Here is a 15,434-nt window from a genome sequence, read left to right as displayed (position 1 = left end):
AGGAGCCGCGCGCCGAGGCGCAGAGACGTGGCCAGGAGCAGAGGAGGCGGAGAGGTGCCATGATGAGCCCGGCGGGGAGGCGGCGGCGGCGGGAGCGTCCCGAGGCTGGAGGCTGCCGGGCGGCCGCGTCCCGGGAAGGAAGGGGAGGGCGGTGCGGGGGGCGGGCTGGAGGCTCGGCCGCGCGTTTGTGACGTCCGGGTCCTCCCGCGCTGCGCGCCTCGCCCCCCTCGGCGGCGGGGAGGGGCCCGGCTCGCTCTTTTTCCGGGTAAGGAGCTTGTTGGCGAGCGCTCCGCCACCCTAGCCCCTTGGTGCACCGTTTAGCCTGGAGCGGGGGGCACGGTGTCTGCTTTCCCAAGGTCACGGTTAAGTCTGGGCCTGGCCTTCGGGCGGCGCAGGACTGTCACTTGCTGTTTTTCCAAGTCGGTGCCTGGCACATCGCCCCCCCTACTTCCCCTCCCCCGTCTATACAGCGTTCTCACATCTTCCATTTCTCCGTCGCCTCCTCCCCACACCGGCCCTGGTTTGTGTAGCGAGTTTGCTCTGAGGACCTGTCCAGAGCCATCTGCCATGCGGTGTGACCAGGCTGTCCCTGGTCAAGGGGGACAAGAGTAGGACTGGGCCTCTGGGACATCTCCCCACTCTGCTCCATTATCCACGTCTGTATTTTTTTTTTTTCAGACTCTTCCATCCTGGAGTCCCAGAAAGCCCAGAGATTACTCAGCAGATGCAGACCTACAGGTGTGGATTCCTTTGATCTCAGTGCCATAACTTTTCTAAACCGAATTAGGATTGCTTATTATTCTCAGAACTGTCATTAAGGTTTACGTCCAGGAATTCATGCAAAGCTTCTGGCCCCGTTATAAATACTCAGTGAGCAAATGCGAGGCGTTATGCTAAGTGTACTCAGGGGCAATGGCGAACGGGCAGGGCGCTTGCTTCTCCACCGGCCTTCCCTTTCCACCAACGCCTTGAGGACATGAGCCAAGTCTGATTTCTTCAGGGCCCTCTGTGCACTTAGTGTGGAAGGACCAAGTGGAAACGCAGTGAATATTCTATTTAAGGGGACCAAGTCCTGGGAATATGGCTGTTCGTTTTGAACCAAAGCAAAGCAAATAAGATCATTAAATGCGACCTTAGCTTCCTTAGCAAGTAAACTAAGGCAGTGACCAGACACAGTCCAGTTTAAAGTGTCCATAAAAGCACTTCCCTTTCACGGTTTTCTGTAAACTCTCCCTTCCTCCTCCCCCCCCCCCACCACCCACCCCAATATAATTTAAGGGAGCAGAATGCCAAGGTAGACTATCCAATTACATAAGAAGAAATTAACTTAGTAATCTCCTATATTTTCAACAGAAGTTGGCTAGTAGGGAAATCGGGGTATTTGAACTAAAGTCCCCTTGCGAGGCCTACTACAGCATGTAAGGGATGTGGCGTGGCACAGAATGGGACAGAGCTGATGATCCCAACTGGGTCCGCTCTCCGCTCTCGCCCTTCCCGAGAGCACATGACAGGGAAGCTGGCCTTGGCAGCGTGGCCGCGGTCAGATGACTCGCTCCTCTTGGCTGCTCGTACTGTGCTCCTCCAGAGGAAAAGACCCACGTTTGCAGCCTGTACTCCGTGTGACTCTCAATCTTCTGGAAAAATCAGGCTCTTCACGCTGTGCCCAAAACATGCTGCACTGTTCTTTGATGACTTTATGAGTTCTTTTTGTACTTTTTAAGTAAAATGTGAGTGTCTTCACCTTGAACAAATGGCAGCAAAGATCTTCTGTACAGATGTCCCTCCTGGCTCCACAAAGCCATTTCCATTTTAATCTGTGCACAAATCTACTTTTTAAAATGTTCTGAATGTTTCTGAACTAGCAAGAATAGTTCCTCCTTGCTTCGAAGGGTCATTTGTGGCAAGTATTGAGCATATTCTGGGAGCTTTTCTTTATGTAATCATTTTTTAAAAGTGGGATGATTGAATTGAATTCAAAGCTTTTAAGCAAAAGGTCTGATTCCAGACAGACAAGGAGGAAGGTTTATTTTGTATTATTTTATATATAACATGTATTATGGCATATCTAATATATTTACATGTACATAAATTTATATATATATATATATATATATATATATATATATATATATCCCTTTCTATCAAATGAATACAGGCAATGTGCCAGAGTTAGTACAATTGTAAATTGTCATTCTCTACTTGAGGGCTTTTTATTTAAATTCTCCTAAAATATGATGAATTAGCATCATCTCTCATTATTGAAAAATAGGACATAAAAAAAAAGGAAAGAAAGGAAAAAAGACATCCTGCCTTCACATTTAGTGGAGTGTTCCTCCAGGTTGATATTGAGGATATATGAAGGCTTATTTCTTACATGTGGTTTGACTGGTTTAACTAGTAATAGGAGTTTTTAACTGGGTCATAAAAAGAAGTATGAATGCTCCCTTTCATACAATGGTCCTTTAATATATGGAAAAGAAATTTCTTCGGACAAATAATTTTTCTCTAGTGGATTTGAAAGACATAAATTTGAAATTTTACATGTATCTAAATTTAAGCATTTGTTTAATAATGCAAATCATCATCCCCTAATATACCTATTTTGTAAGCTTGTTATTTTCATAAATTCTTTGAAGCACTGCCTTGTATGAAAAAAATATGTTTTTAATATTTGTTCAGTGGATTAAAAAGTGAATTGTTTGTGTATTTTCCTTAGGGGGAAAAAAAAAAGTAAAGTAAGTGCATGAGATTGTTGGAAAAGGTTCAACTCCTGGAATGAAAATGAACATTGTGTTAAGGTTCCAAGGAAACTTAAAGGAGCAAAAACACCCTCGTGATATTGTAGGCATTCAAGTATGGTCAGTCATGTTACTTCTACTTGAAACCTATCAATTGTTTCCCCACGGCCTTGAAGATCTAACTCCCATGCTTCTCCGCTGGCATAGAAAGGGACCCTCTCTTCTCGTTTTCCTCCTCCCTGCACATCACCTTTATATTCCAAACTATATTTGCCTCTTGTCTTTCACAGGATGGATTTACCCAACATCAGGACCAAACGTTGACAGCAAAATGGTCAAGAACATGGGCTCTGGAGCTAGGCCGCTGGGTTCAGGTCCCAGCTCTGCCATCCCCTGCCCTGTGGCCTCCTGCGATGCGGCGTTCAGGAGAGCTGTGATTGGCCAGTGGTGGTGCAGCGGTTCAGGAGAGCTGTGATTGGCCCGTGGTGAGATCATGTCTGGTTCCGTGTCCATTTGGGCTATTCAGGTGTTCAAAGAGTACTCCTTGTGTGTGCATTTATTTTGCTTTTTAGATTCCACATACATAAATATGAAATCGTATGGTATTTGTCTTTCTCTGACTGACTATTTCACTTAGCATAATATCCTCTAGGTACATGCGTGTTGTTGTAAATGGTAAGATTTCATTTTTTATTTTATGGCTCAGCAATATTCCATGGTATATATGTGCCACACCTTCTTTATTCAAGCCAAACAGAAACAGGCTTATAGATACAGAGACCAAACTGATAGTTGCCTGATTTGGGGGGGGGGGGGGAGAGAGAAGGGGGGCAGGGCTGGGTGAAAAAAGTAAAGAGATTAATAAATATAAATTGGCAGTTACAAAATAGTTATGGTATGTAAAGTACAGCAGTACAGCATAGGGAATAGAGTCAATAATATTGTAATAGCTATGTGCAGTCCCAGGTGGATACTACACTTATCCGGGAGATCACTTTGTAGGTTATATTAATCTCCAACCACTAAGCTGTACGCCTGAAGCTAGTATAATATTGAATGTCAACTGCAATTGAAAAATTTTTTAAAGATTTTACCTTGTGAACACATATACAGCGTGTCCCAAAATACACACCTTTTTCTGATAGCTCAATTGATGTTTCTTTCTTTTCAGATTTAACCCATTGGAATGAATAATTATTCAAAGTGTGTATACATTTTTTGGGACACCCTATATTTCTGAGATGCTTTCTATATTTTTATAAACTGGAAAACATCAGGATTCAAAACCTGGCCTGTATGGTTTTAAAGACTGCTTTTACCTTTCCGCCTTCCTCTTTATGAGTGTCTGGCCCCACTCCCCAGTTTCCCTCGTTCTGCCCTAATGTAGGACTTCAGTCTCATTTCTCTTGTTGGGATTATTGCAGTTGCTTCCTAAGTGAACTCTTTCTCCCCTAGGTTAACCATTGTTAAAATTATCATTTCAAATACAGATTTGATCTTCTTTTTTTTATTTATTTATTGATTGATTTTAGAGAGACAGACAGAGAGAGAAACATCTATTTGTTGTTCCACTTGGGCATTAATTGGTTGAATCTTATATGTGCCCTGACCAGGGATCAAACCCACAACCTTGTCCCATCGGAAAGACACTCCAACCAACTGAACTACCCAGCCAGGTCCAAATCTCTTCTCATATGCTTTCCTAAAATTTTTTGAGAAATCCTCATAGGCTACAAGTCAAAACCCAGCATCTGATTATAGCCAAGAGCTTTCTAACCCAGGCTCAGAAAACCATCTAACCTTAAGGGCCTTCAGAAATACTTTAGGGTTCCACAAATATTATGTTTTGAAATTATATTTTAACTATTCTATCAACTCTAACAAAGCGGTAGCATGTACACTCTATTGTGGTGTAGCTCTGATTTTAACATATTAAAGATTACCAGATGATGCAGTTGGGAGGCAGACCTCAGAATAATTTATGGCAAAGATGGTCTTTTTAAGCAGGAGAAAAAGATGAACTACTCTCTAAATTGGGGTTAGGACAATTTGCTGTAAAATTTTAAAAAATAATAGATCTTTATTTATCAGGATAAATATAAAAGACAACCCAGGTTGATTGAGTTACTAAATATATTTTAAAAGATTATTATGCCACCATTGAAAAATAAAAACATTTAAGTATGTGTGGAAATGTTTAGGATAATTGTAAAAGGCAGAATTTAAATTGTGCTATGTAATGATCACAGCTGTGTGTTATATATTTTTACATTAGGCCCCAAAATGAAAAAGACCATTCAAACAATGAGAGAAAAAAAATATGACTAGGGCAGGACTTTGGGTGTTTTCCTGGATTGTTTAAAATATTGTACAACTTTTAATTAACTTTTAAAAGCAGTATCACATAGTTTTAGTGTGAGTTCAAAATATGCATTTTGGGATCTCGGAGGTATTTTCACTTGCATATTCATTGTAGTATTATTCACAATAGCCAAGATGTCAAAGTAACCTGAATGTCCATCCATGGATGAATGGATAAAGAAAATGTGATCTAATCAATCATACCTTGCAAAAGAAGGAAATCCTGTCATGGGTTGCAACATGAATGAACCTTGAGGTTATTATGCTAAGTGAAATAAACCAGCCACAGAAGGACAGAAACTGGATGATTCCACTTATATGAGGTATCTAAAATAGTCAAACAGGAATTCAATCTGAAACTCTTTTGATTAGTCAATCCTATATAATAAAACCCTAATATGCAAAATGACTGAAACAGGGGAACAACTGTTCGCTATGATGTGTATTAACTACCAGGGGGCAGACACTCAATGCAGGAGCTGCCCCCTGATGGTCAGTGCGCTCTCACAGGGGAATCGCAGCTCAGCCAGAAGCCGGGCTCTCAGCTGGTGAGCGCAGCAGTGGTGGTGGGAGCCTCTCCCACCTCTACAACAGCACTAAGGACCCCTTGGGGGATGTCCAACTGCTGGCTTAGGAGCGGGCCTAAGCCGGCAGTCGAGTGGGCCTAAGCCTGCAGTCGGACATCCCCCTCGGGTCCGAATGTTGTGCACCGGGCCTCTAGTATATAATAAAACAAAGGATTTTTTGATACATTTATTTTTTTTTTAAGTCAAACTTATAGAAACAGAGTAGCATGGTGGTTCCCAGGGGCTCAGGGGAGGGGGAAATGAGGAGTTGGCATTCAACAGGTATAAAGTTTCAGTTATGCATGATGAGTAAATTCCAGAGATCTGCTGTACAACACTGTACCTAGAGTTAACAATGATGTATGGAGCAGTTAAAAATGTGGTAGAGCATAGATCTCATGTTAAGTATTCTTACCACAAAATAGACATACATATATTTCATATAGAAAATAGGTTTTTCTATACAAAATATTATTTTTATATTTTGTAAAAGTAGAAAGCATCCCCCGGCCCCCAATCTCAATCTGGGAATCCAGGAAGTGTTTCGGAAGATCTGGCAGGTACTGTGTTGGACACCACACACTAATATTTCCCTCGGCTGCTCAGAAAGGTACAGCACTAATAATCGTGGAATATGTACTTCTCTATAGATGAATGAGGGTTGCTGGCCACCTTCTGTGAAAGTAAAACTCTTCAGTTGGCAAACAAAAGAATCAAGATAATATCTTACCTCCTCCCCACTTGTAAATCACTAATGGGCTTCAGCCAGCAGAGCGGTGACTTGAAACACGGCGCTGTCCAGCCTCCTGTACACCTGTGGCTTTCTGCTCAGGCGTGCCCTGCGGCTGCACTCGCGGATGCCTAAGCAAACACTCCTGACCGAGGACATGACGTTAGAACTGCCTAATCTAGTGCCTAGTTCTAGAACATAGCCACTCTGAAAGCCCTGAAGTGCTACTCGCTGGAATGCAGTCAGGAGAGTACTGAGAGGAAAGGCGTGCAGCGTGGATAGCTAGCTTTTAGTACCTCCCCCATGTCAGCGAAAGGCACGTAGATTTGAACAGGTAAGTCTTCAGTTCCCGTTTTGGATAAGAACCTTGGAGAAAAATGGTTTTCCTAGCAATATCTTGTGATGATTATGACTTTTCACTGTCTTTATTTTCTGCATGTTCCAAAGTAGTGGTCTACAGACTTGTTTGTGTGTGTGAGTCACCTGAATGAATTTTAAAGTTGAAAACCACATGTGCATCAATGCATACATACATGTTATGTGTGTGTGTTTATTTCTTTATAAATTAAAAACAGTGATTTATATAACACAACAAACACAATACAGTGTCAGTAGGGGACTGTTCTATAAAAGTTGGCTATGTCATCAGTCTCTGGACTAATTAGTCTGTGGATACTCATTAATGCTTCCTTCCACGTGGCACTGCCTAAGGGCTAGGGATTCAGTGGTGAGTAAGACAGACAGATATGGTTCCTGACGTCATGGAGTTTACCTCTTGGTAGAGATTAAGACTGAACAAGAATTCATCCATTCTTATGCAGGGGATGGTCAGTGAGAAGTACAGTTTTAAGAGAGTGTATCATAGACATAAAGGGGAGAGGGGTGTCGAGGAAAACTTCCTGTAGGAATTGTCCTTAAATTGGGATCTTAAGAATCAGCAGAGGTTAGCTAGTTGATGGGGGAACAACATAGGTAAGGAGAACAATTTATGCAAAACCCTAGTTTGACAATAAAATCCAGAATGAGTAAAGGTGGACCAAAGACAGATTGGGCATAGGACCTTGAAACATGTGGGAAAAATTGTCTTTTTCCTAAAAACAAAACAAAACAAAACAAAAAAGCCATTGAAGATTTGAACCAAAGGGTAAATTGATCAGACTTGAACTTTATAAAATATCACTCCAGTAGTGGTGCGAAGAATTTATAAAATTATCTATTTGTGGTTTTCTTCATTAACACCATTAAAGTGATGATCTACATTTATTGACACATAAAATTGTGTACTCTCCAATGCTGAGTAAAGAAAGGGTTATAGAGAGCATATATGATATGAGTCATTTATGCAAATTATTAAAATATAAATGTATATATATGCATACAGAGATTCATGAAGATGTGTTTAAATGCATATTGAAATGTATAACTATATATGTATGGGTGTGTAAAATGCTAATAGTGGTTATCTGTCAGTGGGAAGACATTGAGTGAAAATTGCTTTCCTTTTTGTGCATTTCAGAATTATTTTATTCTGAGCACAAATCGTTTTACAAGGGCAATAAGTCTATTTTCTAAAAATGTTCACCTCCAGCTAAATACCTGAGAAAAAGGTTAGGGCCTGTGTCTTTCTCGTGTCTTTCTAAGCCATCCTGGTCTCCGTAGTGCTCAGGCTTCCTGGAGAGTCATGTGGTCCACCTTTCAGGATGAGTCAGTGGAATTGCCTTGATAAGAAATGTTTGGAGCCATTTGTGATAAGGGGAGTCTAATAGTCCAGGTTATTTGTATAAACAAATATTGGTTTAACAATAAAAGTGGATTACCTCAGAAATCAGCTAATGACTTTACAACAGAGTGTCCTTAAGAACCTCTGGCATGCCTAACTGAAACACAGCAGCATATAAAATACTAACTTATTCCTGTGTCTGATATCTTTTTTGTGTATGGCAAAAACATCATGTGTAGTAAAAAATGAACATATCCTATGAAAATGGTGTCACTTCAGTGCTAGGAAACCGCTTGCTAAAGGTATCCTATAAAATGAATGTCGGATTTGCACAATATGATTTGAGCTGGGTGAGAACTGCCAAGAACTGAAGATACAGTGTATGTATGCACACATATATCTTAGCTTACATATAATTTGGTAAGACTGAGAAAAGCAACAGAGACTGTCCGCATGGTATCATTAATGTTAAAGTATAAAATGTGGCCAGATTAACTAGGCAAGGGTGTGTTGGCCTTTCGGATAATTGTCTCTGAGGGACTTAAAGAAACCGAAGTTCTCATCCGGACTGGATGGGAGGGACTGGGGGAGGGAAGCCAGGTAGGGGGCTCTTTGGAACTGTTTTCTGATGCATGCGTGGATTGTGTAAGGGCACAATGCTCCTTTTGACAGCGGACGCAACTGCTGCATGCAGACGTGGTAGCCACGGGGAAGGGATTAGGGACCATGCAGATACCACCTGCAGCAGACATTTGTGTTTTTGCGACTGAGCAGCCTCCAATCACCCTTTTTCTGACAATAGTATCCACAGCTTCTTAAATGCAACCTTTCCCTTCTCGCATGTCAAATAGTTTGGGTGGGATGGACCCACCTGCTCCAAGGGTGTGGGTGACCTCAGCCTGGCCTTGGGGACAGTGATGGGCTCAGGGAGAAGCATGTGATCGAATTCAGATGAGTGAGGGTCAGGCTCTTCCATTTGGCTCTGATTGTTAGGGAAGAAAAGGCTCTTTCTGACAATTTCTAAGTGTGAGCTTGGGAGCCCAGCCTGTTTGAGAATGAAGCAGCCCAGAGGCAGGGGAAAGGACATTCTGAGGGACCTTATTCTAATGACTTTATTTTGGTCTCAGTTTGACAGTTACATCAGCTAACAAATGATTGCACATATATTTTTAGCTTGAGCTATTTTAGGTCTAATTTCCTGTCCGTTACAACAAAAGAGCCCCAGGTGATTGTGGCAGAGATGACCAATATCCATTCTTGTTTCCTCTCAGAGCCGTGGTTGGCAAACTGCGGCTCGTGAGCCACATGCGGCTCTTTGGCCCCTTGAGTGTGGCTCTTCCACAAAATACCACGGCCTGGGCGAGTCTATTTTGAAGAAGTGGCATTAGAAGACGTTTAAGTTTTAAAAAATTGGCTCTCAAAAGAAATTTCAATCGTTGTACTGTTGATATTTGGCTCTGTTGACTAATGAGTTTGCCGACCACTGTCCCAGAGTAAGAAAACTGCTGTAACCAACTGCTTCGCACTGAAATCCTATGTGTTATGAAAGCCCTCAGTTCTGGGAAAAGCGGGACAGCTGGTCACCCTGGGAGGCACATGGCTGCCTCTGGAGGAAAGCCTACATTTTCCAGCCTGGAACGGCCTTGTGATTAAGCTCTGACCAGGGGAATGGAAGTGGAAATGGTCACTGAGGTTCCAGGAAACTTCCATGAAAGGAGAGAACATGCTCTCCCTCTCTTCCTTCCCATTGGCTGGAATATGAATGTGGTGGCTCCATCAGCCACTGGAGGTCAAGAGTAAGCCTTGGGAATGGAACCACTCATGGGTGAGTCTGACTCCCCGACACCGTGGCGTGCTGTGTGACTGGATGGACCACCTCCAGACTTCTTGAATTGGAGAGAGAAATGAGCATTTACTGTGTTTAAGCCTCAGGGTGGTGGTTGTTTTTTCTATAACTCACCATTTAATCTAATCCGAATTCACTGATCAGTGTTTAATTGAAAGAAACCCTTTTTAAGGTTTGTCTCTCAAAACATTACACCTCCTTTAAGTTCACTTTCCAAACTCAACTCTCTAATATGGTCACCATTTGAACATGAGAAAATGCTCTTTGTTATAAATATAAGTCATCAATTTGGGGGTGAACAGTAGAGATAACAGGTAACGGGGCTCATTTACGACATATTTGTAGTGGAGATTTTTGCTTGCCTACTTGGCATCCTCTTCTCTACCTGTTAACAGAACCCCAATTTTGTACAGATTTCCATATCCAACCTTCTTCAGCACACTCTGCACAGGTTCAGAAATGGAACTTGAACTTGTTATAGTTAGTTTTATGTGTCAACTCGGGTAGGCTATAGTATTCAGTCATCTAATCAAGTACTAACCGTGTGTGTGTGTGTGTGTGTGTGTGTGTGTGTGTGTGTGTGTGTAAAATTACCCCACTGGTTCCCTTTCTCTGGAGAATCCTGCCTGGTACAGATTTGATCAGCATAAGGCAATTTTGACCCCGGATCAGTAATTGGTTTGGGGCCAGGTGTGTTCAACCAGAGTAAACCAATGTTGGATCTGAAATTCTGGACAAGGTCTCCTAATGATTCTGAGGGCTTCTGGCAGTCACTGCCTCTCTGCTCCTCTGACATCGAGTCCTCAGCCAGGAGGCCTGGAAAGGCTGCCGTCCCTTCACTGTCAGGCCAAGGACAAAGCCAACACAGGAGGGACGCAGAGCCCAGAGACTTGCCGGGAAATGCCCCTGGGCCGCTGGTTCACGTCAGCCCTGAGGCCTGTGCTGCCTCTGGGATTTGTTTTCCAATGCGTGTTCTCCCTCACGGTTTCCGTTGTTTTCCGACTACAGCCAAAATTTAAGTTGCAGCCAAATGTATTCCCCTGATACAAAGCTTTTCATTAAGACAGCGAGTGCAGCTGATCTGTTGTAATCCAGGTTTTGTGTGGCTCTGGTTTTAAAATGTTTGCTTATCGGGGATTTAAAACGGTAATCTAAATCAAAGTGTAGCTTTTAATGGATTCTTTGCAAGTCAAGTAGCAATTAGTTGTCATGTTTTCGATGTGTTCTGTTAATTTGCATTAGGATTGTTAAGATTGGTACGATTGGAACTTCTAATAATGCACTCTGTCTTTAAATGTCATGTCCCCAAAAAAGCACACAGCTTGGAAGCTAACTGGTATTGCAGCAATAGTGTGTGCTTATTATAATTGGTTTATTTGGCAGATACATCTTGCAGGTGATATGGATAGTATTTAAAATGCTAAAGGAAATAGTAAAACAAGGCTGCCCATGGAATAGGGGAAAAGATGAATTACCGTGGGGAGTGGAGCAGGAGAAATAGTTTCTTGTAAGATAAAATGAGACCAGGAAAACCTAAATGGCACAACTGTCTTTCTGTTCTGTTCCTGGATGAATTTATTCTAGAGCTTAAATTATATAGTTCTTATTATTGAAGGCCCCTCTAATTATCATGCCTTTAATTTTTCAAGCTCTTTTTACACAGATCAGCTCTTAATTACCATCCTGCCTATAGGGGTTCAGACTCCCCTCTCATCTTTCCCCTCTCCTACCCTCCCTCCCTTCCCCTCCCCTCTCCCTCTCCCTCTCTTTCTCCAAACTCAAAAACTGGATTGCTGCCCTAGTCAGTTTGGCTCAGTGGATAGAGCATTGGCCTGCAGACTGAAGAGTACCAGGTTCGATTCTGGCCAAGGGCACATGCCCGGGTTTCGGGTTGCGGGTTGCGGGCTTGATCCCCAGTAGGGAGTGTGCAGGAGGCAGCCAATCAATGATTCTCTTTCATCATTGATGTTTCTATCTCTCCCTCTCCCTTCCTCTCTGAAATCAATAAAAGAAATATATTTTTAAAAACTGAATTGCCAATTGCTTTTTCAGATGAATGTAAAAAGTCACATTAGATAAAGTTTTGTTCAGCTTGGGTTTACATAAAGACCTCTAGAAATAAGCGAGACTGAATTCTTGTCTCCCTCACCAGTGTTTCCTCCTCCAGAGTCCTCTGAGTCAGTAAATGTCCTGCCGTTGGCCAAGTAGCTCTTGACAGAAACCTGGAAGTTATCCTCGCTCTCTCTTTCTCCCTCACCTCTCACATCGAATCCTGTCACCAAGTGCTATTGGCTCTACTCATGTAGTGCATCAAACTGATTCACTTCTCTCCATTTCCACTGTTCCTATGACCACCTAATTGAATAAATGAATTGACCATGGCCAGAAGACAGGGTCAGTTAATATGGACATGGTCAATGGGGGCTCACCTTGTGCCTATGGGTTCATTTCCTGGTTGTGAGTGAGGTACTCACCTCAGGAGATAACCTGTGCTCTTCAGCCTCACCTTGCTCTAATTTCCCGCTCCCCCCCCCCTCCCCCACACACACACACTCACACCAGCAGCAGCCTTAGGCCTTCTTTCATTTCTGCAAACTACCTAGCTCTCCCCAAACTCAGAGTCTTCGCACATGCTGTTCCCAGTGCCTGCTATGCTCTTCTCCACTGTGCTGGTTATAGACTTATTGCTTCTCAGCTCCCAATTTATTATTATTATTATTATTATTATTATTATTATTATTATTTGGCTTGTTTTATGAAAAATCTATCTGGTCCTTTAAATGTATTTTTCCTTTGTCAGCAGACACCATGTTAAGTGTTGTCAGTAGAGGGAACTAGAGAGACACCGCAGGAGGCAAAAGGTCTTCCTGGGTCTGGTTTCCTTTCTTGGCGGCTCCTGTAGGTGGGCAGCTCCTCTGGCGTCAAGCTCCTTCCAGCGCACATGCAGCTTCCCTGGCACCCCCTGGGCAATTGTGTAGCAGAGTGCCTCCTTGCCGTGAGCAGCTTTTCCCAGCACCCTGGAGATGCAGATTTCTGGCAAGTTCCAGAAGGTGGAGTTCCAGCAAGTTCCACAGATATAGAGTGCAGGGACCTCCCTGCCATCCAACCACCCACAGCCATGAGCTCTCCTCCCAGGGAGTCTGGATCTCTAGCTCAAGGGTATTCCTTATCTCTGCTATTCCTCTGTGTTACTTCTTACTAGCCAATCTATTGTGACTCCAGTCCCCCCACCTTATAGTTAATAATTCTTTTTATCAAATTTCCCTGTTCCAATTACACGCAGTTCCTCTCTCCTGATTGGATCCCCAAACTGATACACACCCCCACTTTCACCTGGCTAATTTTACTCATCCTTTAGTTGTTAATATCATTTTCTCACATCTCAAATCAAATCATATCCCTCTCCTTTTTATTCATAACATCTTCCACAATTCTAAAATTACATATTAATTTGTGTGACATTATGCCTTTGCCTCCCGCCCCCCCCCCCCCTTGATAATAAGTTCTAGGAGGGTAGTGATCATGTTTATTTACTGATATAATGCCAGTGCCTATCACAGTGCCTGACAACAATGGTCATTAAATGAAAAGAGGAGTAAATCTTTAAGGCGGTCCTATAATATGGAAGTTGCTGGTGGCAATTTAAAAAAGTAGAACTCAATTCCTGTTCACAGGAGGGTGACAAATTTATATGAGAAAATAAGACCCACACAAAAAATATAAAGCAGTAAAGGGAAGTTTCCAAAAGAAGGACATAAGCTGTAAGTACTAGTGATTCAGAGACAACCGAAAACTATTTTTAAAAGATTTTGTGTCATATAAACATCCTGAGAAGTTAATTTCTTCTTAGATAATTGGATTTTATCCATTATTCTAGTATATAAGTGGGGAGGAAAGTGGAAAAAATGAGATCTGTTATTTTAGAAGATATTTTTGGTAGATTCATAGCGAGTTACTATTTTCTCTCAGAAGTTTTTAAAATGTAGCATATTTTATTTTTTCTATTCATGTAGGTTTCCAAAAATAAAAATAACTAGCTATAAAATTGGAGAAAACTCCTGGCATTTCTTCTTTCTAGGAATTGCTTTCGCTGGCTTTAAGCACTTTCTTTCATGTGCATTGGTAAGGGCTGGCTGTTATCTGTTTATCTCCTTGGGGGGGGGGGGGCAGTCTTCTAAAGGTAGGTGATTACTTTGGCATGATCTTGGACCAGTCACAGATTCATGTATTTTAGGATTGGGAGTGGTTAATAGTTGCATTCTGTCCAGTTTCTTCATCTGGAAATGAGGGCTGTACTGGATATTCACAGGTCCCTTCCAGCTCTCTCTGAGGACATGCACACACTTGAGCCTTCAGTTGAGCAATAATTCCCAGTGCCAAGTATTTTTCCTGCTGAAAGCTCATCATTGTTTAATGAATCAGTAGAATTGGAATTGTAAATTTTATTTAAAATATATAGTGAGGTTTGTCATTTTGAGGTGTCAAATGCTCATTAGTTTTGACTCCTTAGCCCACGTTGTCATATAATGCAACTTTCCTGGCCTTCAGCTTCCTGATTAGAGTAATATATTCACAACTAGAGGCCCAGTGCATGAAATTCATGCATGGGGGGGGGGGCGGGGGGGGCGGGGGTGGTTCTTCAGCCCTGCTTGCACCCTCTCACAATCTGGGACGCTTGCCTGCCAGCCTTCCTGATTGCCCCAACTGCTCACCTGCCTGCCTGCCTGATCGCCCCTAACCGCCTCTGCCTCGGCTCTGCCACCACAGCTTCGTCCAGAAGGATGTCTGGAATGATGTCCAGAAGGTCGTTTGGCTATCTGATCTTATTAGCATATTCCACTTTTATTATTATAGATATAATGTTGAGTTTTTGTTCAATTAGTAAACATTTTCCTGGTAAGCATTCTGTACCAGGCACTGAGGACACAGAATTGATACAGGATTCCTGTCCCCTATGCTTAGGGTGAATTGGAGGAGGAAACCGGTGTTACAAACATCAGTTAGAAAGGCATTGTGGTGATTCACTTATAAACCACAATACACCATTTCCCTATTTTTAGTATAAATAAATAACGCTACCTTCCATAAGAAATAAGGTAGAATGGAGATTTTTCAAGGTGTACGGTGTCAAATTGCAAAACGAAAAAACTGATTAAAGATTTGTTTGCTCATAGGCTTGAAAACAGGGAATGCAAAATGAAAGACTCGTTGACTAAGGGCTTTGAAACTCACAGTGGAGGATGAACTTTGCACACAGTGGGCGCTTTAGATGTATAACAATGAATCTAAACGTGAAACAGTAAGAGTGTTTGCAAATGCAAAATGTGGGTACTCTTGAACGCGAGACGGTTAAAGAACTTTGAGTGTCAGCTAGCCAGTGCAGATCAGAAATGAAACACACCCCGCTGCTAAAATGAAGATTTAGAAAAGCGACACTCAACTTCCACTAGGGTTTGGAGCTCCCCACCCCATT

At 42.3% G+C, this 15,434-nt stretch overlaps 1 protein-coding gene across 1 annotated transcript in view; it reads right to left on the bottom strand.

Moving 5' to 3' along the window:
- OXCT1 (3-oxoacid CoA-transferase 1) overlaps positions 1 to 164 on the bottom strand; it is a 118,071-nt gene extending 117,907 nt beyond the window's left edge. The window contains 1 exon segment of the mRNA XM_079797135.1: positions 2 to 164. Coding sequence (XP_079653261.1) covers positions 2 to 61 — 60 coding nt within the window. The 5' untranslated portion in view covers positions 62 to 164.
- Between the last annotated feature and the right edge of the window lie 15,270 nt (positions 165 to 15,434).

The sequence above is a fragment of the Cnephaeus nilssonii genome, assembly GCF_951640355.1.
Source record: "Cnephaeus nilssonii genome assembly, chromosome: 2".
NCBI classification, from domain to species: domain Eukaryota; kingdom Metazoa; phylum Chordata; class Mammalia; order Chiroptera; family Vespertilionidae; genus Cnephaeus; species Cnephaeus nilssonii.
This window is presented reverse-complemented; position numbering and strand designations above follow the sequence as displayed.